Genomic DNA, 27,430 nt, shown 5'->3' with positions numbered 1-27,430 from the left:
TATTCCCCTTTTTGGACTTAGAAAATCCTGGTTAAAGTTTTGCGTGCAAGTACATACAGCTATTACTAAAAGGCATATAGATTTGACAGTTATTTTTTCTTTTTCTAGATCAATTACCAACCTCACTGGATCAAGTCCCATAACTCTTACATGTATTTTGAGCAAATTATTCCCCTTTTTGGACTTAGAAAATCCTGGTTAAAGTTTTGCATGCAAGTACATACAGCAATTACTAAAAGGCATATAGATTTGAAACTTATTTTTTCTTTTTCTAGATCAATTACCAACCTCACTGGGTCAAGTCCCATAACTCTGGCATGTATTTTGGGCAAATTATGCCCCCTTTTGGACTTTGAAAATTCTGGTTAAGTTTTACATGCGAGTTTCTATCTCCAAAACTAATGCAGATATTGAACTGAAACTTCACATGTGCCTTCGGGTTATAAAACTAGTTGATAGCAGCAAGTCCCATAACTGATATGCATTTTGGTCAAATTATGCCCCCTTTTGAACTTAAAACTCTTTTGATATTTAATCTTTTTGGGTAATATTTTTCTGCTTCTGGGACAATATTTCGAATAGTCGAGCTTGGCTGTCTTACGGACAGCTCTTGTTGTGTTTTGTGATTTGACCAAAACACAGGTCATTGTGCATTTTATGGCTGGTGTAAATCAACTAGTGATGACCAAACAAATGATTGTAGGATTCCAGTCTGCACTGTAAATAGCTTTGTTAATTTACAAACTGTGTTGATTATAGCATGTAAGTAAAGGGTAGTTGGGAAGATAAAATCGTTACACAGCTTGTTGGTGACAGGATACGGGATATACGCCGTCTCGAAAATCCATATCGGGCGAGAGCGACAGTGTTTTCCTTTGACTTTTGAAAATGAGGGTCATTGTGACCCCCAGTGTTTCACATCTGGGGGTCATTTCCAAATTTTGGGGGTCATACAGATATACTAAAATTAGTATTTTGAATAAAACTTTGTTTTACTTATACTAGTGATTATACAGATTGAAGTCTTTCCTCATATTTGTCACTGAATAAAATGATAAAAACAGCTGATGTTTGACTTTTATTTATATATGTGCTAAAATAGGTTTTAGTACTTTTTACCAGGCAGTGTTATAGTAGAAACGGGCGATCTGAACCACTGGGTCCTATTGTACTTGCTGCCGACGATGTAGTAAACATAGTCAGCTTGCTTTGCTTTTGAGCCATTTTTTTAGTAAACAGCAGACTGGTACTACTGGTAGTAGTAGCAAACAGCAATAACAACTGTTACAAAGTGTTAATCAGTCAAAATATCAGACTGGGTATAAATTTGTGAAATGTGAATGGACGCAAATATAGAAAATTGGTGACACAGTTTGCATATTATTACGAAACTGAAAGTACATTTTCAGAAAATAGCTTTGGTAGTATGCTGCAATAGTATTTGTATGCAAATGCTGCAGTATCAGTAGTATGCTGCAGTACCAGTAGTGTTCTGCAGTATCAGCAGTGTTCTGCAATACCAGTTGTATGTGGTATGCTGCAGTATCAGTATCATGCTGCAATACCAGTAGCATACTGCAATACCAATAGCATGCTACAATACCAGTATCATGCTGCAATACCAGTTGCATACTGCAATACCAGTAGCATGCTGCAATACCAGTAGCATACTGCAATACCAATAGCATGCTGCAATACCAGTAGCATGCTGCAATACCAGCAGCATGCTGCAATATCAGTATCATGCTGCAATACCGGCAGCATGCTGCAATACCAGCAGCATGCTGCAATACCGGCAGCATGCTGCAATACCAGCAGCATACTGCAATATCAGTATCATGCTGCAATATTAGTATTGTGCTGCAATACCGGTAGCATGCTGCAATACCAGTAGCATACTGCAATACCAGTAGCATACTGCAATACCAATAGCATGCTGCAATACCAGTAGCATACTGCAATAGCAATAGCATGCTGCAATACCACTAGCATGCTGCAATATCAGTATCATGCTGCAATGCCAGTAGCGTGCTTCAGTGCCAGTAGCGTGCTGCAATACCAGTAGCATGCTTCAGTACCAGTAGCGTGTGCTTCAGTACCAGTAGCGTGTGCTTCAATACCTGTAGCGTGCTGCAATACCAGTAACGTGCCTCAATACCAGTAGCTGCCGCAATACCAGTAGTGTGCCTCAATACCAGTAGCGTGCTTCAATACCAGTAGCGTGCTTCAATACCAGTAGCGTGGTTCAATACCTGTAGCGTGCTGCAATACCAGTAGCGTGCTTCAATACCAGTAGCACAATACCAGTAGCGTGCTTCAGTACCAGTAGCGTGTGCTTCAGTACCAGTAGCGTGTGCTTCAATACCTGTAGCGTGCTGCAATACCAGTAGCGTGCCTCAATACCAGTAGCTGCTGCAATACCAGTAGTGTGCCTCAATACCAGTAGCGTGCTTGAATACCAGTAGCGTGCTTCAATACCAGTAGCGTGGTTCAATACCTGTAGCGTGCTGCAATACCAGTAGCGTGCTTCAATACCAGTAGCACAATACCAGTAGCGTGCTTCAATACCTGTAGTGGTTGCAGTACCAGTAGCGTGCTTCAATACCAGTGGCGCAATACCAGTAGCGTGCTGCAATACCAGTAGCGTGCTGCAATACCAGCAGCGTGCTGCAATACGAGTATCATGTTGCAATACTAGAAGTGTACTGTAATACCAGATTTCCACCAAACCTTACAGAAGTGATCAGTGCCAAGTCTTACTATGCATATTATTGGCATGTTCAAGTTCAGTAATTTTCAGCAGAGTTATTGCCCTTCATTTGTCATATTTTACAGTGTTTACGCTACCTGCTGTATACTAGAGTTTGAAGTTCACCACACCTCAAAAGTGGTTAATGTGAAGCATGGTTATGCATATTACCATCATGTTCTGTTTAAATTATCTTTGAAGAGTCATGACCCTTGATGTGGGAGATATAAGTTTTTTGTGAAAAACAACCTAGTTTATGTTATTTTCCATGTCATTAACAATGTGTACGATATAATGTACAGTCTTCATATGCTGCAATAGCAGTAGTATGCTGCAATATTGATAGTGTGCTGAAATATCAGTATTATTGCAATAGTCAAAATAAACCTCAGCTGCCAGCTTTTCTAAATGTTGTGAAAGAGCAAAATCACATGATTTCATGTAAGTTTGTGTTTTCAGCGGATTTGAGTTTTCCTGATCAGTCTGACTCGGATGATGATGTCACAGATGATGTCAGTGTGGTTACTATGGCAACAACAGAATCATTCCACTCGATGGCAGAAATAGCTTCCTGTAGCTATGAAGCTAGACAGGTAGGCAGAGTAAAACAGACATTTATATGCTAGCACACCAACAGTTTATTTTTTGCAAGTGAAATAGGATCTGATTTATAAAAATGGTCAGGTTTTCATTTATTTATAACTTTGCAAATATATGTATGTTTGACCTTAGAAACAGATTTTATGGCTGTTATATTGAAATCTGAATAGTTGTGTTTTGTGATAAATGTTTTGTGTTCCTTTGTAGGCTGGTGTTAGAAATGGTATGTTTATGGGTAGAGCTAAGAGTATATGTCCAGACATTGTTACAATACCATACGACTTTGAAGGATATAAGGAAGTGTCTAAAACATTGTATGACACTGTAGCTAGGTAAAAATAACAATAGCTTGTTTGTGATTATGTAGGACAGTTTTCAAATTTAGTAGCTTAGTATTCTGGCATGATAAAAATAGGTAATAATTGGTATGTGTATATTATGAAATAATCTAATGTAAAATTAAATTTGAAGTCACTGATGTAACAAATTTCTGCTTTTGGTATGCCCAGGAAGTTTATTTTCCAAGTCTGTTTGAAACCAAATACAGTTGAAACTTGATATCTCGAACTTCCTTATCTCAAAGTTTCATCCAACTAGAGCAACTGCATCTAATGTCGACCCCCTTCATATACCGACCCCTCTCGGGTTCTTCATATTTGCATATTTTGTCATATGTAGTAAAATAGATTGTGAGGCAGTTTATGACGTCACCATACCTCTTCGCGGAATTTGTTTATTGGCCAAGTTTTGTTGCCAGGAGAAATGTGGAAAAAATTGGTCGAAAATTATTGTCGCAAGTAAGGAGGATGTGAAATTTTTGACAATCTCATGTATTATTATTTTCTGTTTCTGAAGTTATTTTATGAAAAGTTATTCCAAAAAAAGAAAGTAGATCGATAAAATTGACTTAAATATCCATTTATCTCGGTTTAATTAACAGTAACAGCAGGGTCGATAATACATTACGCTCTTTATACATTGTATCATTTATCGACCCCCGACTGTATTTCAAGTTTCATAACAGGTTTGATTACATTTACATGCTGATAATAACAGTAAGCTATAACAATGTAAATATAAAGTATATAGATATACGGTAAATGTCAGTCTGTGAACCTTGCAGTCGAAAATATCTGTATGATGACACAAGCCAAGCTGTAGGCCCGAGGGATTCTGCAGATGATGTTTAACGAATGAAACATTCGCTATTCTTGCATAAAATACAACAAGTGCTGTAAATATCGAAGATACAAGACAACTTCATCGAAGTCGGCCGAGCACATGTTTTATTTATGCTTTTCCAGGGCCACAGTAACTTTGTATATTTTAACATGTCGAGCAGACATTTATGAATGTAGATCTAGCATTTTTTGACGTGGTAATTTCTTTTCATATTTATGGAAACTAAGCATGAGTCCCGCGTTCTTCGGTAGGCCTATATTCGGTATAGATATATAATGAAAACTCTAGCTTAACTCAGCACTACGGCATCCTTACACAACATACAGGTACCGAGAGATGCTGCCTGGTTCATTTGGTCCCTTCCACTTCATAAATGTTAACATTATTGTGTGATGGAAATCGATACACACAACCTTCATAAGTATACCCTTAATGAAATATCTACGCCTTTTTAGCTCATCTGATTTTTTGAAAAAAAATGATGAGTTATTGTCATCACTTGAGCGGTTGTCGGCGTCGGCGTCGGCGTCGGCGTTGCCTGGTTAAGTTTTATGTTTAGGTCAGCTTTTCTCCTAAACTATCAAAACTATTGCTTTGAAACTTGGAATACTTGTTCACCATCATAAGCTGACCCTGTATAGCAAGAAACATAACTCCATCTTGCTTTTTGCAAGATTTATGGCCCCTTTTGTACTTAGAAAATATCAGATTTCTTGGTTAAGTTTTATGTTTAGGTCAACTTTTCTCCTAAACTATCAAAGCTATTGCTTTGAAACTTGGAATACTTGTTCACCATCATAAGCAGACCCGGTACATCAAGAAACATAACTCCATCTTGCTTTTTGCAAGATTTATGGCCCCTTTTGGACTTAGAAAATCAGTTTTCTTGGTTAAGTTTTATGTTTAGGTCAGCTTTTATCCTAAACTATCAAAGCTATTGCTTTAAAACTTGCAACACTTGTTCACCATCATAAGTTGACCCTGTATAGCAAGAAACATAACTCCGTCCTGCTTTTTTTGCAAGATTTATGGCCCCTTTTTGACTTAGAAAATATCAGATTTCTTGGTTAAGTTTTATGTTTAGGTCAACTTTTTCTCTTAAACTATCAAAGCTATTGCTTTGAAACTTGCAACACTTGTTCACCATCATAAGCTGACCCTGTACAGCAAGCAACATAACTCCATCCTGCTTTTTGCAATAATTATTGCCCCTTTTGGACTTAGAAAATCATTTTCTTGGTTGAGTATTATGTTTAAGTCAACTTTTCTCATAAACTATCAAAGCTATTGCTTTAAAACTTGCAACAGTTTTTCACCATCATAAGTGGACACTGTACATCAAGAAACATAACTCTATCCTGCTTTTTGCAAGAATGATGGCCCTTTTTAGACTTAGAAAATCATGGGTAGGACAATATTTCTATTACACAAAAAAAATCAGATGAGCGTCAGCACCCGCAAGGCGGTGCTCTTGTTTTACTTTTTAAATCAACTTAAAAAATTTTGCTTTCCACCTTGCCCCATCTCGATCAAAGTTTGAAAACACAAGAATTTGAATTTACCAACATCAATATTAGCAACTCAGATTAGATTAAACCCAAACATAGTTCATGAGATCTACAAATAAATTGAAAAATATAATAAGGCGGATGAAAAGATATTATAAATCTTGGACCTTTCGACTTCGACCAAAACTGATTCCGGACCCATAACTTGCTTACGTTTGACCCGCAACAGCATTTCCAAAACGTTTACCATCAGCACCTGCTCACGAGAATCTCCTTGTTTGTATGTGCATGCCCAAAATCGGTAAAAAACAAAGGTTTTATGCAAGATTCCAAATGGTATAAGAATGAAATAATATCTGTGTGTATTCTGAATTGTATTGTAATGACATTTTATCTGTTTGTCGCAAAATAAAGTTCTGTCCAGGAAAGATGGCATCATGTGTATCTGTTACACACCAGCCATATTAAAGAATCAGACTGTCTATTTGCAAAGAGCTAAATTAGCTGGACAGACTTGCATCTAATGGATCTCTCTCTCTCTCTCTTTCTGTCCAGGAGACTTTCTCTCACTCAGCCCATTGGTCGGATTGCTGTGTGCCTGTACTTGTAGAGGATGAATGACACTGTGTGGCTGCCCTTGTATGTGTGTAAAGTGCCTTTGAACATGTTTATCAGGGTGTTAAAGGGTGCTATAAAAATCTGGTATAATATACAATTTGAAATAATCGTTTTCTGTATAGTGGAAATCATGTGCTGCATTAAATTTAAGTTTTTATGCCCCCCAAGGGAGGCATATTAGTTTTCAACTGTCTGTCCATTCGTTTGTTTGTTCGTACGTCACAATGTTAACTTTTTGCATGAAGGCACTTTACTCGCGAACCACTGCACCAAGGACCTTAAAACTTCACATGCTGATAGTACTTATTGAGTGTGTCACCAGGTTAAAGGTCAAGGTCACCAGGTCAAAGGTCAAGGTGCTGCAGGGGCATTTGTCACCATTAGTGACAGCTCTTGGTTTTTTTTTGTTTTGGAAAAAAATGTTGAGTTAAACATATTATATGTTTCTAGTTACACACATGATATTGAGGCAGTGAGTTGTGACGAGATGTTGGTAGACTGTACAGATGTTCTTGCTGACACTGGGGCCACACCGCTGGAGTTTGCTACACTTTTACGCAGTGAACTCTTTGACAAGACAGGTTGTCCTGCGTCTGCAGGATTGGGTTAGTGTTGTGTTTTCAAGTTTTATTTGATAATGCTTGGCTGTACCCTAGTGATACAAAATGTATTTAGTTATATGTATGTTTAACATTTATTGAAAGTCTGCCTTTTTCTTCATACAGCATTTTCAGAAATGGAATTTTTTCACTTAATTTTATGAGAAGGATTGGGGTGGGGTGGAGGTGGTAAGCCACTTGCGGACTTAACAATACATATATTGCAATATATGTAGAAGTCAATACAAAAATTTAGAAAGAAGAATGATTTGTAAGAAGGTTTAATGAAGAAAGATAAAATCATGTGAGGTTTGTTAATGAGGTTTATTTTACTTTCAGCGTCAAGTATTCTGCTGGCTAGGATGGCTACTAGGAAGGCCAAACCAAACGGTCAGTTTCTTCTTACAGAAGATCTTGTCATGGACTACATGAAGTCACAACCTATTAAAGATCTACCTGGTAAGTTCATCCATAAATCTTATGCAGTTTGTATGTCTGTCTTTTGTATGAATCAGTTAAAGAGTTGGAATCTGATCTCACTTGCCCTTAATATTCTTTAGTGGACAATTTTTTTTACATTTTTATGCCCCCATTTTGGCGGGGGGGGGGGGAGCTTATAGATTTGCCCTTGTCCGTCCGTCCTTCTGAGAATGTTGCGTCGTGCCTAGCTCCAAAAGTATTTGATGTAGAGTCACAAAACTTTACAGGAATGTTGGTCAGCATGTGTAGTTGTGCACCTGGGGTTTCGCATCCGGATTCCTTCAGTCGTGTAGGAGTTATGACCCCTGACTTTGTAAAAATTGGTCATTTTAGTGTTGTGTCACGCCTACCTCCAAAAGTATTTGACGTAGAGTCACAAAACTTTACAGGAATGTTGGTCAGCATGTGTAGTTGTGCACCTGGGGTTTCGCGTCCGGACTCATTCAGTCATGTAGGAGTTGTGGCCTTTGACTTAGTAAAAAAATGGTCATTTTAATGTTGTGTCTCACGTAGCACCAAAAATATTTGAAGTAGTAACCAAAGTTTACAGGAATGTTTGTCAGCATGTGCAGTTGTGCACCTGGGGTTTCGCGTCCGGATTCATTCAGTCATGTAAGAGTTATGGCCCCTGACTTAGTTAAAAATTGGTCATTTTAATGTTGTGTCGCGTGTAGCTCCAAAAGTATTTGACCTAGAGTCACCAAAGTTTACAGCAATGTTGGTCAGCATGTGCAGTCGGCACCTGGGGTTTCTCGTTGGGATTCATTCAGTATTGTAAGAGTTACGACTCCTGACCTAGGAAAAAATTTGTGTCCTTTGTCATGTAGTGGGGGCATCTGCGTCCCATGGACACATTTCTAGTTGTTGAACGAAATAAACTTGTAAATTTGAATGATACAGTAGACTTTGTTGCATATTAATATTTGTCTTGGATATAGCTTGTCAAAAAGTCTGAAAGTGAGAGGTTTCATATTCTAAACGTTTCTCATGTTTCAGACATGTCAATTTCAATTTTGTTAAGTGATATTGGACGCTACAAAAAGATAAATGGAGTTTTAGGGGAGTATGTTAAGAGAACACTGGAGAAGTGAATTCCTTCTCAACAATGTATACACAAGTGCATCAAATATACATTCTCTCTTGGATTGAAATCTCAGTTAATTATGTTAACAAGGAGAATAATACCTCAAGTACTGTTTCCACCTTATCCCTGCATACTGTTGAGGCTGAACATTTGTTAAAAGGCTTATCTCCTGATTTGGAGTGGGTATATGTGCAGTTTTCATTCCAGCTTTGAATTTTAGGTGTAGGTTGGTCTACCACTAAGAGATTCGAGGCAATGAAAGTGGTAACTTGTGGTGATTTACAGAGAGTCAGTCTAGATACTCTTCAAAAGGAGTTTGGTCCAAAAACAGGACAGTCATTGTACAGATACTGTAGAGGTCAGGATGATCGACCAATCAAAATGGAGCAACAGAGGAAGTCTGTGTCAGCAGAAGTGAATTATGGGATTAGATTTACTTCTGTTAGTATAAATGCTTATATATTGAGTACTGCCCAGTTGTATTAAATGATTCTAGTAAAGGAAGGGCTTTTAAATAAAAGGTCAGTGGTCAACACATCGCTGTTGCCAATGATAGCAAAAATTGCTGAAAAATTGGTTTTCTTCTCTTTGCACAAGAACAACATAGTAAACTTAAATATGTTAACATCTTTTAGCTGGGTCATTCTTCATATAACCAAAATTTAATAGTTTTATCTAACTTGTTCCATTCTGTGTGCAGGAGGCAGAGGCAGTAAAGTTTATGGAAGAGTTGTCAGAAGAAGTCTGTAATAGATTGAAGAACATCAAAATGAAGGGGAAAACAGTAACATTGAAATTGATGGTGAGGAGAGAAGATGCTCCAAAACAAACCTCAAAATTTATGGGTAAGTTAATACCCTAAATAGTACCAATAAATAGATCAAAGGTCAAGATCATAGTGATCTTGATACTGAACAATAGTTTCCACTCAATAAAGAATGCATTGGCCTTTAGTTGTCATACTGGATTGTTGATTTCTTATGGCTGTTGTTTCAGGGGTTAGTAGGTCAGAGGTCAAGGTGAATGGTTTCCACTCAATAATTGTAGAATACTTTGGCTGTCTTCAAGATGTCCCCTGTTGTTCTTCAGGTCAAAAGGGCAATGTGTCAAAGAGCTGGGAGGCGTGTGCTGTTACTGTCCATCCATCTATCTGACTGTCACACTTCCTTGTGTATTCACCTCTTCCAATAGTTTCTATTTTAATTGAAATGAAACTTGATAAACATCATAACATGATACGGACATACGCATATTTTGTCAACATTTATGCCTTACTTTTTTTAATGGAACTATGGCCCTTTAATTTAGACTTCAAATATTACAATAGAACATAGTGTATTCAACTTCAGCACTTTCTGTCTTCTTGAAATGAAACTTTGTATACTTCTACAACATGATATGCACTATATGTTATCAGAATTTTCATGTCCAATTATTTTATCTTGAGTTACGGCCCTCTTTTGTGAACTTCTTTTATTATTCTGTCAAGTATTTTAATGGGGGTGGGGGGAGGGGGGCATGTGTCACACAGTGCTGACATCATTCTTATTTGAGTCAGAGCCCAGTTTTGAACATTAAGATATTCAAACTTCATCAGAGCATTGTGTAATCAATTCTCCTACAGTTTCAAGTGATTGCGGGAAGAATCATTGTCAACCGTAGTTGTGTTCGTACTGACATTTTCCATTGATTGAAGGACCAATAGTCCAGTGACAGCAGATCACTAACATAGTTTTGTTGTCAATCGTTTGTCGTAGAGCATGTTACTAGCATTTTCAAGATAAATGATGTTGTTATACTAAGATATATGTGTGCCTGCAGGGTCTGTTGACTCACTTTTTAGATATTTCATGGGTATTGTGTACATTATTTTAAATATATCTTATGTCCAGAGGTTTAAGGACTAGACAAGAAGTATGTCTATTATTGTTATAAACAAGAAAGAAATTTTATTTTAGGTCATGGTATATGCAACAACTTTTCCAAATCTGTCACTCTACCAATGGCTACAGATGATTCTAGAATAGTTGCCAAGGAAACCATTGGTCTATTGAGATCTCACAAAGTAGATGCTGGAGATCTTAGAGGGGTAAGCTAACTTTCTTCTTTTTAGTCATATCCCATTGAGAAATAAAACGTTCTGAAGAATTATTAGTTTTCTGTTTCTAGGAAAAGGCGTTTCCATCTGTCTGTTTTAAGAATATTAGCAGGAGGTATGGGAAGGTAAAGGTTCAATATTTCAATGTGAAGTGGATATTTAATTTGACCTAAACACAAAGTTCTCAAGGTGAGCTATTGTCATCACTCTGTTTCCATCATTATGCATTATTTAACATATTAAATGTCAAAGCTTGTGGTCAAAATTTTGACCCGATCTTAAAGAAACTTGGTCAGAATGTTTGTTTCAGTAAAGGCTAAGACAAGTTTGAAACTGGATCATCTTGCTTAAAAAGCTAGGTCATTAGGTAAAGTCATAGAGAAAATACTGCTAACACCACAGGTCACATTTTCTACCTGATCTTCATAAACTTAGGTAATTGTCTTTATGTCTAGGTCAACTTCAAAACTGGATTCCCTGAGGACAAAACCTAGGTCATAAGATTAAATTTTTAAGAAGTTTTAACTCTGTCAAAACCACATTTTCTACTTGATGTTCATAAACCTTTGTCAGAAGTGGGGTTAAGGTTGCTGACTTGGAGTTACTTGGCCCACGGGATGTGATTTATATATTGTTTAGGGTGAAGAATTCTTTATATGAGGAAGTCATGCAACTAGCTTAGGGAACTGGGAACCATTTTGAAAAATTTATTTACATTTACATATGCTTTTTGCTCAGTATTACTCAGATTAATTGTCCCTGTAACATTTTCAACAGTAGAGTGTTTAAAATCTTGCAATTTATCATTCTACATGTTATCTGTCTTCTACATTTATAGTTGTTAGCTTACCTGTCATGTAGTGATAGGGTGACCTTTTCTGATCGCCCTTCGTCTGTCGTCCATCCACAATTTCTTGTGAACATGATAGAGACACATTTTACAATGAATTTTAATTACACTTGCACACAACTTGTACTGGCATAATATCTCGGTTCCTTTAAAAAACTGGCCAGATCCCATCATGGGTTCCAGAGTTTTGGCCCCTTAAAGGGCTACATTTGCTATTTTGGCTTTTGCAGCCATATAGAGACTTCATTTATGGTTTGATTTGATTTAAACTTGCAGTATCTTTAACAACAATAGATTTTGGATTCCGTGATGAGTCCGTCAGATCCAGTCATAGGGTCTGGAGTTACGGCCCCTGTTAGACCCCTGAAAGAGCCAAAATTTGTTAAGTTTTACCTTGTGAACAGGATAGAAGTGACATTTTACATTCGGTTTTAGCCAAACTTACACATAATTGAAATAACAATAAGATCTTGATTCGTTTCGAAAACAAGCTAGATTCCATCATGGATTCTAGAGTTACTGCCTCTGAAAGGGGCAACATTTTCTATTCTGGATTTTGAAACTGGATCATTAGGGGTCAAAAACTAGGTCACCTGCTCAACTAAAGAAAGCTGTTAACACTGTAGAGACTACATTATGGACCTATTTCATGAACTGTCGATGTTTACTCTTGATGATCCCAAGGCCAAGTTTAAAGGTGAGTGAATAGGTATAAGACCCTCTTGGTTTAAAATAACATTTGTCTATGCTAGTGGTAGGTCTGGCTTCGAGTGCGGAAGTTGACCTGGCTGCGTCATTACCAAGAAGTAAAAATGTACTAGTAGCTTCTTCGCTTGGCGCCCAGCATTAAGAGAATAGTGCTAGGACTGGTCAGCCCGTTGTCAGTATAATGTGACTGGGTGGGGTATCATGCCATGTGTCTATGGCGTGATATCACTATAAAGTTGGGCATTGTGCCCACTGCTACAAGTAGACACCGTCGTTTATATGACTGAAAAATTGTTGAAAAAGACGTTAAACCCGTACACACGCACACGCACACGCACACGCACACGCACACGCACACACACACACACACACACACACACACACAGTCTATGTGTATGTATCTTGTTTGTATTTTCTGCAGTTTTCAGTTGAACAGTTCAGAACCTTTTCTCTTATCTCCATTTAGATTGGAATACAAGTACAAAAACTTGAGTCTGCTGATATTGGTTGCCATGGTACCAACAAGAAATTGCCCAGTATTCTCAATTATACTGTCAACACAGTAGCTAGAAGTTCTGACCAAACACTGACCAGTGATAGAGCATTTACTGGTGGACCAACAAGACTGGCAGATAGTAAGTCACCGGGAACTGTTGCTATTGAATACAAGGAAGACAAACAATGTAGAAAAGATAACACCATACACAATGAAACTTGTACAGGTACAGAAACATTAACTGGTAAATTTAATGGAATGAGAAATGGCGAAACAGGAAACAGTTGTGAAAACAATGGGGAAACAATACATGGAAGTATGGACACTTCAGCAGGTGGAACTGATTTAGAAAAACAGTCAGAAGGCCTTTGTGGATTAACTGTTGATAAAGATGATCAGACAAGGTTGGTTGTACCAAGGGACTTACTGGAGGATATAGGCAGGTGGGTGCACATTGTTATATCATAAATATCAAAACCTAAAGACTTTAGATTGTTCAAGCTTTTGCTTTATTGTAGCTAACTTTCCTTTTGTGTGTACTATAGAGTCCGCCTGGTTAACTTTGTAGATAAAACACAAGAGGGTGAATCGAGATGTTGCAAGTTTGATCCCTTGCTAGTGTTCAGTGTGATTTGTATGTAGACAGCATTTCTAAAGTCATTTGTCCATCACCTCTTTTTATATGGAAGGCTGTGAGTTACTTGCATAGAACATGTTTGATAGGTTTACATATGCTTTACAGGAGACAAGCACAGGATCTATCTTTACCTCCATTACCTTGTTTGCCTGACATCAAAACACCAGAAAGTGGGAAGAAATCAGCACCATATCTGACAGGGGAGATAACAGATCCGTCTGATCTTGATTATTTTCCCTCACCATCACAGGTAAGCTTCTTCTCTAATCTTTTTCATTAATTCAAAAACAATCAGTCTAGCAGGTAAATTCTTGTCCAGTTTGGATTGTGCAATATAGGTTACTTTACACTTAAATTTAGAAGCACCTGTTTGATACTCAGTGTTAGGTTGTTTTTTTCTGTGCAATGATTTTATGTTAATTTTTTTTCTATGTGCTTTGACTTTGCTAAGGTCATTTGTCTTCTACATTAGAACTATGCAGACAAGTTGACAATATAGAAATAGCAGATGATATAAAAACAAAGCTGAAATACACAGCTGTTACTTGACAATTCCAGGTTGACCCAGAAGTTTTACGTGAACTTCCAATAGAAATAAGAGACCAGATAGAGAAGGAATTGAAACAAAGAAGAAAGAAACCTTCCAGCAAAAGTAATGCAACATCAGAGTTATCTGCTGCTGGCTGTTCCCATTGGCAACGTGAGAGCAGAAACAACATGGAACAGGTTCAGAATGAGGCTGACAAACATTCCCAGGATGCAATAGTTCCTTTACCATCTCCTTCCCAGGTAACTTCTCAGCATAGTGATTTTCATTTAATTCTTAGCTTTAATTCAAAGGTAGGATGTGCAGATGAATCTAGAAGTTGAATAAGTTGAAACTAAGTAGATATTGTATGTGGTCAGGAATATCATTTGATGTTCCACAGTTTTAATGACAGATGTCCAGGGTACAATGAGTGCATGATTGAAAGTTTGTGATAAAAAATAATTTATAGACCTCTGTAACACTGACAATCCATTTTCACATATAATGGGTATCACTATCTGCACCACTTCAAGATCCAGTTTTAAGTTTGTTTTCTCATATCACCTGGTGAAACATATTTCACAAAAGATATCCAGTTACAGAGATAGATACTGAATTTAGTGTTTGGTGTTTATTATGTCTCCCACCACATAGTGCTGTGGGAGACATATTGATTTACTCCTGTATGTGGGTCTGTCACAAATCTTGTCCACACTCTAAGTCAAACATTTCTCATCCAATCTTCACCAAACTTGAACAAAATGTGTTTGCCAATAAGTCTCTGGCCAGTTTCGATAACTAGCCATATCGGCCCAGGCACTTCGGAATTACGGCTCTTGAAACTTGTTTTTTTTTCTTTTGGTAATCAAAACCATGGAAGTCTGATAAGGCAGTTGAGGTCTTGGTGCATGGTTGTCTCATATTCTACTATTCAGATGATTAGGCAGTTGTAGGAGACATGCGCTTTTCTCAAAAGCAGTTCTAGTTTTGTTTCATAAAATTTCAAGTTTTGCTGGTAAAGCATAAGTACTTTGTTTTATAGATAGATCCAAGCTGTCTGGAAGCATTACCAGAGTCTCTGCAAGCAGAACTTAGACAAGCCTATGCTAGACAAGATTCTGAACTGAAAACAAAGGCAGGTAATACACTTCAGCTGAAACAGGCAAAATCTCCCAGCAAGTCACCAAACAAAAGGTATGTGCTTCGTTATGTTCCACAGTGATGTAGACACTACTGTGACATCATTAATATTCGTGGGGGACTAATTTTCGTGGATTTTGTGGTTGAGTCAATCCACGAAATTTAATCCCAACAAACAAGTAAAATTTCCATTCATTTTATGTTCAAAAGTTGAATCCACGAATTCATATCCCCATGAAATTGTCGTTTTGAGCAAAACCACAAAATTTCATGCCCACAAAATTAAATGATTTTACAGTATTTTTAAACTATTTACCACTCACATTCTTAGCTCACTTGACACAAACTTTTATAATTATTCTGTGTCCATTGTTGTCTTCTAACAGTTTGACTGATAACACTCCAGAGGTCACAGTTTTGACCCTATCAGCAAAGCCTTGTAGGAATATTACCCTTTACAACTCTTTGATAAGCAAAGACCTTGTTAACACTCAAATTGCCATATTTTCTGTCACATCTTCTTGAGACCTGTAACACAATTGTCCGTCTCAAACAATTACCCATAGGGGAGTTTATTGCTGGGCAACAGTGTTGTTTTCTAAAACATTTTTATACGCCCGAAGGGATATATTATGTTATACCCCTGGTGTCTGTCTGTCCGTCTGTCCGTTAGCAATTTCGTGTCCGCTCTTAACTCTTGAACCCCTTTAAGGATTTCAAAGAAACTTGACACAAATGTTCACCACACCGATACGATGTGCAGAGCTCGTTTTAGATGACTAGCTTCAAGGTCAAGGTCACACTAAGGGGTCAAAGGTCATATGTGTGTGTTTCATGTCCGCTCTGTAACTCTTGAACTGCTTGAAGAATTTCAAAGAAACTTGGCACAAATGTTCACCACACTTAGGCGACATACAGAGCGCATGTTTTGGATGAATCACTTCAAGGTCAAGGTCACACTTAGGGGTCAAAGGTCATATATGACTGCTTTGTGTATATTGCTCTTCATTGCAGTGCTCTTGTTTTTATTTGGCAGATCCCTTTTTTGTTCTCTTACAATAGTTTTTTGTATTACTTCCCTTTTTTGTTACTATAAATAGCTTATTTTGAAACTTTTTTATTATTGGCCGTAGGGAAAAACCAAAACACTTTAGTGTGGTACAACATAGATGGTACATCCAGTTTTTAGATGTACATGTATTTTGACATAACTTTACCTGGTAAGAACTTTTTAGTGGACTTAGAATTTTTTATTATGTCCCCAAAGGGAGGCATATTAGTTTTCAACTGTCCGTCCGTTCGTTTGTTAGTTCGTTCGTTCGTCCGTCACAACGTTAACTTTTTGCATGAAGGCACTTTACTCGCGAACCACTGCACTCAGGACCTTCAAACTTCATTTGCTGATAGTACTTATTGAGTATACCACCCCTACTGACTTTGGGGTCACCAGGTCAAAGGTCAAGGTCACAGGGGCCAACGTAACTTTTCGCATGAAAGCACTTTACTTGTGAACCATTGCACCTAGGACCTTTAAACTTCACTTGCTGATAGTACTTATTGAGTACACCACCCCTACTGACTTTGGGGTCACCAGGTCAAAGGTCAAGGTCACAGGGGCCAACGTTAACTTTTTGCATTAAGGCTTTTTACTCGCGAACCACTGCACCCAGGACCTTCAAACTTTACGTGCTGATAGTACTTATTGAGTACACCACCCCTACTGACTTTGGGGTCACCGGGTCAAAGGTCAAGGTCACAGGGGCCAACATTAACTTTTTGCATGAAGGCACTTTACTCGCGAACCACTGCACCCAGGACCTTCAAACTTAAGATGCTGATAGTACTTATTGAGTACACCACCCCTACTGACTTTGGGGTTACCAGGTCGAAGATCAAGGTCACAGGGGCCAACGTTAACTTTTTGCATGAAGGCACTTAACTCGCGAACCACTGCACCCAGGACCTTCAAACTTTACTTGCTGATAGTACTTATTGAGTACACCTCCCCTACTGACTTTGGGGTCACCAGGTCAAAGGTCTAGGTCACAGGGGCCAATGTTAACTTTTTGCATGAAGGCACTTTACTCGCGAACCACTTTTACCAGGACCTTCAAACTTTACGTGCTGATAGTATTTTATGAGTACACCAACCCTTCTGGCTTTGGGGTCACCAGGTCAAAGGTCAAGGTCACAGGGGCCAACGTTAACTTTTTGCATGAAGGCACTTTACATGCGAACCACTTCACCCAGGACCTTCAAACTTCACATGCTGGTAGAACTTATTGAGTACACCACCCCAAAGTCAGGTCAAGGTGCTGCAGGAGCATTTGTCACCATTAGTGACAGCTCTTGTTTGGAATTATGTCTCCCCCAGGAGACATATTGTTTTTGCCCGTCCGTCCGTCCTTCTGTCCGTCCGTCTGTACGTCACACTTCATTTCCGAGCAATAACTGGAGAACCATTTGACCTAGAACCTTCAAACTTCATAGGGTTGTAGGGCTGCTGGAGTAGACGGCCCCTATTGTTTTTGGGGTCACTCCGTCAAAGGTCAAGGTCACAGGGGCCTGAACATTGAAAACCATTTCCGATCAATAACTAGAGAACCACTTGACCCAGAATGTTGAAACTTCATAGGATGATTGGTCATGAAGAGTAGATGACCCCTATTGATTTTGGGGTCACTCCATCAAAGGTCAAGGTCACAGGGGCCTGAACATTGAAAACCATTTCCGATCAATAACTAGAGAACCACTTGACCCGGAATGTTGAAACTTCATAGGATGATTGTACATGCAAAGTAGATGACCCCTATCGATTTTGGGGTCACTCCATTAAAGGTCAAGGTCACAGGGGCCTGAACATTGAAAACCATTTCCAGTCAGTAACTTGAGAACCACTTGACCCAGAATGTTGAAACTTAATAGGATGATTGGTCATGCAGAGTAGATGACCCCTAACGATTTTGGGGTCACTCTGTGAAAGGTCAAGGTCACGGGCCTGAACATTGAAAACCATTTCCGATCAATAACTAGAGAACCACTTGACCCAGAATGATGAAACTTCATAGGATGATTGGTCATGCAGAGTAGATGACCCCTAACGATTTTAGGGTCACTCTGTTAAAGGTCAAGGCCACAGGGGCCTGAACATGGAAAACCATTTCCAATCAATAACTTGAGAACCTCTCGACCCAGAATGTTGAAACTTCATAGGATGATTGTTCATGCAGAGTAAATGACCCCTATTGTTTTTGGGGTCAGTCCGTTAAAGGTCAAGGTCACAGGGGCCTGAACATTGATAACCAGTTCAGATCAATAGCTTGAGAACCACTTGACCCAGAATGTTGAAACTTCATAGGATGATTGAACATGCAGAGTAGATGACCCCTATTGATGTTGGGGGTCAGTCTGTAAAAGGTCAAGGTCACAGTGGCCTGTTCATGTAAAATCATTTTTTGGAAATAACTTGTGAACCACTTGACCAACAATGTTGAAACTTAATAGGATGATTGGACATGCAGAGTGGATGACCCCTATTTATTTTGAGGTCACTTGATCAAAGGTCAAGGTCACAGAAGCCAGAACAGTGACTTGAGAACCACTAGGCCAAGAGTGTTGAAATTTAGCGGGATGACTAGGCATGCCAAGTAGATGATCCCTATTGCAGCCAACCATCAGTGTCTCTTTGACTTTCGCTCCTTACCCCTATTGACTTCTTGCCTATAGGACTTTGCATTGGGGGAGACATGCGTTTTTTTACAGAAGCATTTTCTAGTTTCTTTTTGTTGTTCCTGTCCTTTGGGCTTCAACAGTCAAGTTCTTTAAGTTTTGCTCCCATCCTCTGATGTAACCCTTTAGGCATATATTGCTGCGCTTGGCGGCGCTCATGTTTGCTTTCATATCTTCAGTGTCAGAGTCACTTATAAGCACTGATTTGTTTTCTTGTGTCTCATATATACATTCAAGGTCAAATTCTCAAGATTAGATGAGCGACTTATGGCAATCATGATCTTCTTGTTTCTGTATTTATACTTCTCAGTGATAGAGAAAATATCATTGTGGCGCTCTTGTATGTTTTTTTGCAAGACTGCATGAGTTGGTGATTTTAAAGACAGGTTTGGGGCCAGCATACAGATGTTTTATCGTACATTGAAGGAAATAGAAAAGTTTGTCTTGAACCTTTATATTTTTTCTGTGCAACATTTTATAACATTGCTATTTATTAGGTCACCAGGGAAGGGTAGCCCTAACTTTAAGGTGCCAAGAGGAAGGCCAAGTGGAAGGGGACGTAAAAAGGGTAGCTCAAAAAAGACTCTATTTAGGGACCAGACAAGCACACTGCAACAGGTTAGTATTCAAACAGTTGTAGGCTGAATACTTTGGTGAATACCCATAGGTGTGGTAAAAATGTAGGAAAAATGTGTTCAGGCCTTAGAACATTTATTTGTTACTCTGCAGGCTGTGCTTAAAAGGTCCATCCGCAGCCTTCTCTCACACAACCTAGTACATCCACAGCCTTCTCTCTCGCACAATCTAGATGAGAAACAGTATCTCAACAAAAACGCTTTCTTCTGTCAGGCTTGCAAAGACAGGTCATTTTATTTCACTAAATGGTAAAGTTTTTCATGGCAACATTTAATGTGGGGGGAAATGAATACTTTCAGGATTTACTGATAATGAGGAAATCAGGAGTTTTGTAACAATAAGTGCATTTGTTATGCCCCAGCAAAACGAAGTTTGGGGGGGTATATAGAAGTGAGCTTGGCAGTCAGTTGGTCGGTCGGTTTTGCATGGTTTCCGGATGATAACTCGAGAAAGGATTGACCAATTGAAATAATTTTTGGTACACAGGTGTAACATCAGAAAATACAGGTCAAGATCGAATTTGGGGTCAGTAGGTCAAGGTCACAGTGACTCGGAACAGTTAAATGGTTTCCGGATGATAACTTGAGAACGCTTGGGCCTAGGATCATAAATTTTGGTACACAGGTGTAACATCATGAAATGCAGGTCAAATTCAACTTTGAGGTCTGTAGGTCAAAGGTCAAGGTCACAGGGACTTGGAACATTTAAACAGTTTCCGGATGATAACTTAAGAATGCTTGGGCCTAGGATCATGATAGGGAGGTTGGTTATGACTAGCAGATGACCCCTAATGATTTTCAGGTCAGTAGGTCACAGGTCAAGGTGACAGTGATCCGGAACATTTAAACAGTTTTCGGACAATAACTTGTGAATGCTTGGAACTAGGATCAGGAAACTTAATCTGGAGGTTGGTCATGTCAAGCAGATGACCCATATTGATTTTGAGTTCCAAAGGTCAATGGTCATTTAAATCTTTTACGGACAATAACTTGAGAACGGTTGGGCGGAGGATCATGAAACTTCAGGGAGGTTGATCATGACTAGCAGATGACCTCTGTTGATTTTGTGGTCAGTAGGTCAAAGGTCAAGCAAGTTCGGCTTTGACATTGGCTTAGTTCTGTGACAAGGCCATATTGTGGGGGTATAATTCGTCACTCTTGTGACAACTCTAGTTTGTTTTTAAACTAAACAAACTATAACCTGTCTTTTATCTAGCACTGGCATTATTACTTGAAGATGTTAAGTTGTCAGTTTTTAGGAAGTTTATGCACTCTAAAATATCATACAATGTTCTGTTGTTACAGCAATCAACTGATCATCAAAATGTGCCTGATAATTTAAGCTGCAGCAAACAAGCTACAGAAATGGGAACGTGTGCCATTGATGATGTTAGAGCTTCATCAGATGTACAATATAGCAGTGTTATAACTATTGATAGAGTACCTGTAGACAAGATAGATTGTCCAGATAGTGGACCTCAGGATAGTGTTGCTTCTAAAACAGTAAAAAACTGTGTCAATCTGTGTGGTGCTATAACCTTACAGGATGTTAGACGATTGTTGAGGGAATGGATTACTTCGACACCAGGTATGCTTTAACATACTTCACTAATGCATTGAAATTGAAGCTTTCATTCATTGAAGATATATGTTTCAGGCAGATTTTAGTGCCATCATTTGGCTGAATAGAATAATGTAATGAAAATGTCTATTTCTTGTTTACCTTTTTTACAGTGCCACAACAAGAAGATGAGGATGTATTACAGCGATACATGGTAGATCTAGTAACAGACAGAAATCTAGAGCAGGTAGATCTGCTCTTTAAGTTTATGCTCAGGTAAGTGTAACAGAGGTAAATGGTAGATCTTGTAACAGACAAAAATCTAGAGCAAGTAGATCTCCTACTGAAGTTTATGCTCAGGTAAGTGCAATACAGATACATGGTAGACCTTGTAACAGACAAAAATCTAGAGCAGGTGGATCTGGTCTTTAAGTTTATGCTCAGGTAAGTGTAACAGTGGTACACGGTAGACCTTGTAACAGACAGAAATCTAGAGCAGGTAGATCTCCTACTGAAGTTTATGCTCCAGTAAGTGTAACAGAGGTACTTGATAGATCTGGTAACAGACAAAAATCTAGAGCAGGTAGATCTGGTCTTTAAGTTTATGCTCAGGTAAGTGTAACATTGGTACATGGTAGACGTTGTAACAGACAAAAATCTAGAGCAGGTAGATCTGGTCTTTAAGTATATGCTCAGGTAAGCATAACAGTGGTACATGGTAGACCTTGTAACAGACAAAAATCTAGAGCAGTTAGATCTGGTCTTTAAGTTTATGCTCAGATAAGCGTAACATTGGTACATGGTAGACCTTGTAACAGACAAAAATCTAGAGCAGGTAGATCTGGTCTTTAAGTATATGCTCAGGTAAGTGTAACATTGGTACATGGTAGACCTTGTAACAGACAAAAATCTAGAGCAGGTAGATCTGGTCTTTAAGTATATTTATCCTGTCACTTGCAGTATTTTCGACCCGATATCAGGGTGCCGTATATCTTTCTTGATATACGGTCAGTTGATCATGTGACCAGTGATATACGGTCAGTTGATCATTTGACGTTATGATCGATATTGTTGTCATAAGAAATTTTGCAACGAAACCATCATCATTGTGTTGGAAATGTCCGAATTAAGAAAATGAGTGGTCAAATAATGAGTTTTTATTTAAAAACGAAGAAGTTATTGCGATTTTGCCGGTAATCACGTCATTATATAAGTGACGTCATTACGAATATGACGTCATTAAAGTGGTTATCGAACACTTATTTTTGTAAAATAAATTGCCAAATATCGGAAAATGAAGTAATGACAAGATAAATAGAATAATAGGTTTGTGCCTAAGATGGAGAAAGTTTATCTGGCTCAGCTCCGGACGTTATCAGGTTCGCCTTCGGCTCACCCAATAACCTCCTCCACCTCGCCAGATAAACTTTCTCATCTATGGCACTAACCTATTATTCTCTATGCTCAGGTGAGTGTAATAGTAGTACATGGTAGACCTTGTAACAGACAGACATCTAGAGCAGGTAGATCTGGTCTTTAAGTTTATGCTCAGGTAAGTGTAACAGTGGTACACGGTAGACCTTGTAACAGACAGAAATCTAGAGCAGGTAGATCTGGTCTTTAAGTTTATGCTCAGGTAAGTGTAACAGTGGTACACGGTAGACCTTGTAACGGACAGAAATCTAGAGCAGGTGGATCTGGTCTTTAAGTTTATGCTCAGGTAAGTGTAACAGTGATACATGGTAGACCTTGTAACAGACAGAAATCTAGAGCAGGTAGATCTGGTCTTAAAGTTTCTGCTCAGGTAAGTGTAACAGTGGTACATGGTAGACCTTGTAACAGACAGAAATCTAGAGCAGGTAGATCTGGTCTTTAAGTTTATGCTCAGTTTAGTGTAACAGTGATACATGGTAGACCTTGTAACAGACAGAAATCTAGAGCAAGTAGATTTGCTCTTTAATTATATGCTCAGGTAAGTGTAACAGTGGTACATGGTAGATCTTAGTAAAAGACAACCTGCTGAAGTTTAATGCTCAGGTAAGTGTAACATAGGTACTTGGTAGATCTTGTAACAGACAGAAATCTAGAGCAGGTAGATCTAGTCTTTAAGTTTATGCTCAGGTAAGTGTAATAGAGATACATGGTAGACCTTTTAACAGACAAAAATCTAGGGCAGGTAGATTTGCTCGTTAAGTATATGTTCAGGTAAGTGTAGCAGAGGTACATGGTAGATCTTGTAGTTTATGCTAAGGTAAGTGTAACAGTGGTAGTGGTAGACCTTGTAACAGACAGAAATCTAGAGCAAGTAGATCTGCTCTTTAAGTTTATGCTAAGGTAAGTGTAACAGTGGTAGTGGTAGACCTTGTAACAGACAGAAATCTAGAGCAAGTAGATCTGCTCTTTAAGTTTATGCTAAGGTAAGTGTAACAGTGGTAGTGGTAGACCTTGTAACAGACAGAAATCTAGAGCAAGTAGATCTGCTCTTTAAGTTTATGCTAAGGTAAGCGCAACAGAGGTAGTGGTAGATTTTGTAACAGACAGAAATTTAGACAGTGTCCTAGTGCAGTTTTAGTTAAGATTTGTCCTTCATTTGACATTTAGTCTTAGTGCTAATTGGCTGCAGTTTATCAGATTGATTCAGCATTTTTCTTTTGTGAGTGAATCCCTTCATTACACACATCGCAATATTTAACTGAACATTGCACTTACTAGAAATACAAGTATTTAGAAATGAGAAGAATAATTGTTCAAAGCTATGTTCACAGTTTACAGTTAGTTCAAGAACATAAATAGATTGAAAGGAACAGATGAGTAATTATACATCTGTGTTTCAGGAACATTAATGGTTGGAAAGGAACAGATTGGTAATTATGCATTTATTTTTCAGGAACATTATTGGATCAAAGGGAATAGATTGGTAATTATGCATCTATTTTTCAGGAACATCAATGGTTGGAAAGGAACAGATTGGTAATTATGCATCTATATTTCAGGAACATAAATGGATTGAAGGGAAGAGATTGGTAATTATGTATCTATTTTTCAGGAACATTTATGTATTGAAGTGAACAGGTTGGTAATTATGCATCTATTTTTCAGGAACATCAATGGATCGTAGGGAACAGATTGGTAACTACGCATCTATTTTTCAGGAACATTTATGGATCGAAGGCAACAGATTGATAATTATGCATTTTTTTCCAGGAACATCAGTGTATTGAAGGGAACAGGTTGGTAATTACTATGTATCTATTTTTCAGGAACATTTATGGATCGAAGGGAACAGATTAGTAATTATGTATCTATTTTTCAGGAACATCAATGTATTGAAGAGAACAGGTTGGTAATTATGCATCTATTTTTCAGGAACATTAATGAATCGAAGGGAACAGATTGGTTACATTCATTGAAGAGGATATTTACACATACACAGGCAGCAGTTTATGAGCTATATGGAAGTAGACTTGTGTCTATAACTTTGTGATATTCCCTGAGCCCTGAATACTGTGATGTAGTGAATAGTAAGTGATTTGGTGAACATTAATAAATATAGTGAACATGTTAACATTTATTGATACCTTGAGCGAGTGCAGCAGTGGTATTCATGCACAGAGTGATGGTAAGAGTTGAGTGTAAATTGTTCAAAATGTGATATTCTCTCAGGAAAGGTGAACAGTGATGGCTTGCTGAAATGTAACTATGGTTAATCAGGTATTTAGAGCATGCATGTTAGAACTGTTTGATTGATTTTCAACTGGAAATTCTCATTTTGATGTTTGTCTTTGTGGTTAGTGCAATATGTACCTCCTTACATTATTTTGAAAATGGCAAGTAACTTAATGGGAATTTCTGGTACTGAAACGTACAGTGAAACACCGCTCGCTCGAGCATCAATGACTCGAGCACCCGGGCTCGCTCGAGCAATTCATGTGGTCCCGGCCGATTTCCTTCTATATAGTTTATGAAATTACCATGGCTGGGTCGAGCATCGATAACTCGATCGCTCGAGCATGACACCTGGCCCCTGTGTATTAGTTTACTCTTTGTTGCTTATGGCAAACTCGAGCAGAGGTGTCAAATTGTTTTCACACCTTCGGCGGTCAGAATGTATTGATTAATTTAAAATTTTCGCACCTCATGAGAATTGCATGGTCTATTCCCCGACTATCTTAAATGTTTGTTTGTCGGTATATTTGATCTGATAAAGAGATCAATTATTGATGAAAGGTGGAAGAAAAAATTTATTGATCAAAATTGTTATTAATTATTACTTTTTTCTGTGGGATCGAGAAGATATTATGAGACCTTAATATTTTAATCAACAGTTGTTTGTATGCAAATAAAGGAAATAAGATAGCCTTTTAATAAAATTGAGACGATAATTATGAGATCTTAATTTGTGGAAGAAAATTGCGAATTCGGTTACAGTATTTCAAATAAAAAATATGTCTTAGCTGTTTCTTCACATGTGTCATTTACGATCTATCATAAATAACGTTTGTAATATGCTTTTTGGAAAATGTCACGAGTGTGTTTATTATCACGCATCACCGTTTTCTCTGCAATGGTCCCAATGATAATTGGTAAAACAAACTTCAATTTTCTTCGTATGTTGGTCAATGTTCGGGTCGCTCGAAACCATGGATAACTCGAGCATTTTGCTCATCCCCTTGCGACCTCGAGCGAGCGGTTTTTTACTGTATACTGAATACCATATTCCCCCGTTTAGTGCACCTGGGCATGTTACATTTTGCACAAAGTGGGGTGTTTATTTCTGCACCGAAATACAAGAAACTAAAATTTGGAAAAAGAAGTATGTTGTTTTCTATGCTTAAAAAATCCGCTATTTCCACAGTATTTACATGTCAAGTCCGCTGTTTCCACAGTATTTACGCTAACATAAGTTGTTATATCCAACAACAAAGTAAATCCTTTACCACTTTCAGTTGAGTAAATACGGCAATTAAAAATGTCTTGCAGTACGCATAAGCTCAGTTTATGTCCACATGTAGTGTACCTGCTGATGATGTAATGTGTTACTGGAAAATCGTACTTACGTGTAGAATTTGAGTACTAAGGTTTAACTCACGAGTACATTTTGAGAAGATTTTTGATTAGTAATGAAATCAGTAATGGATATTTTACTGAACTTTGTGGTTTCTTTTTAGCTCACATAAAGTGACAAGGTGAGCTTTTGTGATCGCGCAGCGTCAGTCGTCCATCCGTCCGTGCGTGTGTAAACTTTCGCTTATGACCATTCTAGAGGTCACATTTTTCATGGGATGTTTATGAAAGTTGGTCAGAATGTTCATCTTGGTGATATCTAGGTCAAGAACGAAACTGGGTCACATGCGGTCCAAAACTAGGTCAGTAGTTCTAAAAATAGAAAAACCTTGTGACCTTTCTAGAGGCCATACTTTTCAATGGATCTTCATGAAAGTTGGTCAGAATGTTCACCTTGATGATATCTAGGTCAAGTTGGAAACTGGGTCATGTGCCTTCAAAAACTAGATCAGTAGGTCAAATAATGAAAAAACTTTGTGACCACTCTAGAGGCCATATTTTTCATGGGATCTGTATGAATGTTGGTCTGAATGTTCATCTTGATGATATCTAAGTCAAGTTTGAAACTGGGTCACATGCCGGCAAAAACTAGGTCAGTAGGTCTAAAAATAGAAAAACCTTGTGACCTCTCTAGAAGCCATACTTGTGAATGGATCTTCATGAAAATTGGTCAGAATGTTCACCTTGATGATATCTAGGTCAAGATTGAAACTGGGTCACATGCCATCAAAACCAAGGTCAGTAGGTCGAATAATAGAAAAACCTTGTGACCTCTCTAGAGGCCATATTTTTAATGGGATCTGTATGAAAGTCGGTTTGAATGTTCATCTTGATGATATCTAGGTCAAGTTCGAAACTGGGTCAGCTGTGGTCAAAAACTAGGTCAGTAGGTCTAAAAATAGAAAAACCTTGTGACCTCTCTAGAGGCCATACTTTTGAATGGATCTTCATGAAAATTAGTCAGAATGTTGACCTGGATGATATCTAGGTCAAGTTCGAAATTGGGTCATGTGCCGTCAATAACTAGGTCAGTAGATCAAATAATAAAAGAACCTTGTGACCTCTCTAGAGGCCATATTTTTCATGGGATCTGTATGAAAGTTGGTCTGAATGTTCATCTTGATAATATCAAGGTCAGGTTTGAAACTGGGTTAACTGCGATC

The 27,430-nt window shown here is 38.2% G+C and overlaps 1 protein-coding gene across 1 annotated transcript in view; it reads left to right on the top strand.

The window, feature by feature from the left end:
• Positions 1-24,784, top strand: part of LOC123526814 (DNA repair protein REV1-like) — a 94,358-nt gene extending 69,574 nt beyond the window's left edge. The window contains exons 8-22 of the mRNA XM_053523321.1: positions 3,209-3,342; positions 3,557-3,681; positions 7,108-7,262; positions 7,596-7,715; positions 9,041-9,261; positions 9,521-9,665; positions 10,779-10,909; positions 12,943-13,415; positions 13,715-13,859; positions 14,168-14,398; positions 15,181-15,332; positions 19,505-19,625; positions 20,948-21,230; positions 21,377-21,479; positions 24,570-24,784. Of these exons, the coding sequence (XP_053379296.1) occupies positions 3,209-3,342; positions 3,557-3,681; positions 7,108-7,262; positions 7,596-7,715; positions 9,041-9,261; positions 9,521-9,665; positions 10,779-10,909; positions 12,943-13,415; positions 13,715-13,859; positions 14,168-14,398; positions 15,181-15,332; positions 19,505-19,625; positions 20,948-21,230; positions 21,377-21,479; positions 24,570-24,687 (2,657 nt within the window). The 3' untranslated portion in view covers positions 24,688-24,784. The remainder of the gene's footprint in view (positions 1-3,208; positions 3,343-3,556; positions 3,682-7,107; positions 7,263-7,595; positions 7,716-9,040; positions 9,262-9,520; positions 9,666-10,778; positions 10,910-12,942; positions 13,416-13,714; positions 13,860-14,167; positions 14,399-15,180; positions 15,333-19,504; positions 19,626-20,947; positions 21,231-21,376; positions 21,480-24,569) is intronic.
• The last annotated feature ends 2,646 nt before the right edge of the window (positions 24,785-27,430 follow it).

This window comes from Mercenaria mercenaria, chromosome 14 (genome assembly GCF_021730395.1).
Source record: "Mercenaria mercenaria strain notata chromosome 14, MADL_Memer_1, whole genome shotgun sequence".
In the NCBI taxonomy this organism is placed as follows: Eukaryota; Metazoa; Mollusca; class Bivalvia; order Venerida; family Veneridae; genus Mercenaria; species Mercenaria mercenaria.
This window is presented reverse-complemented; position numbering and strand designations above follow the sequence as displayed.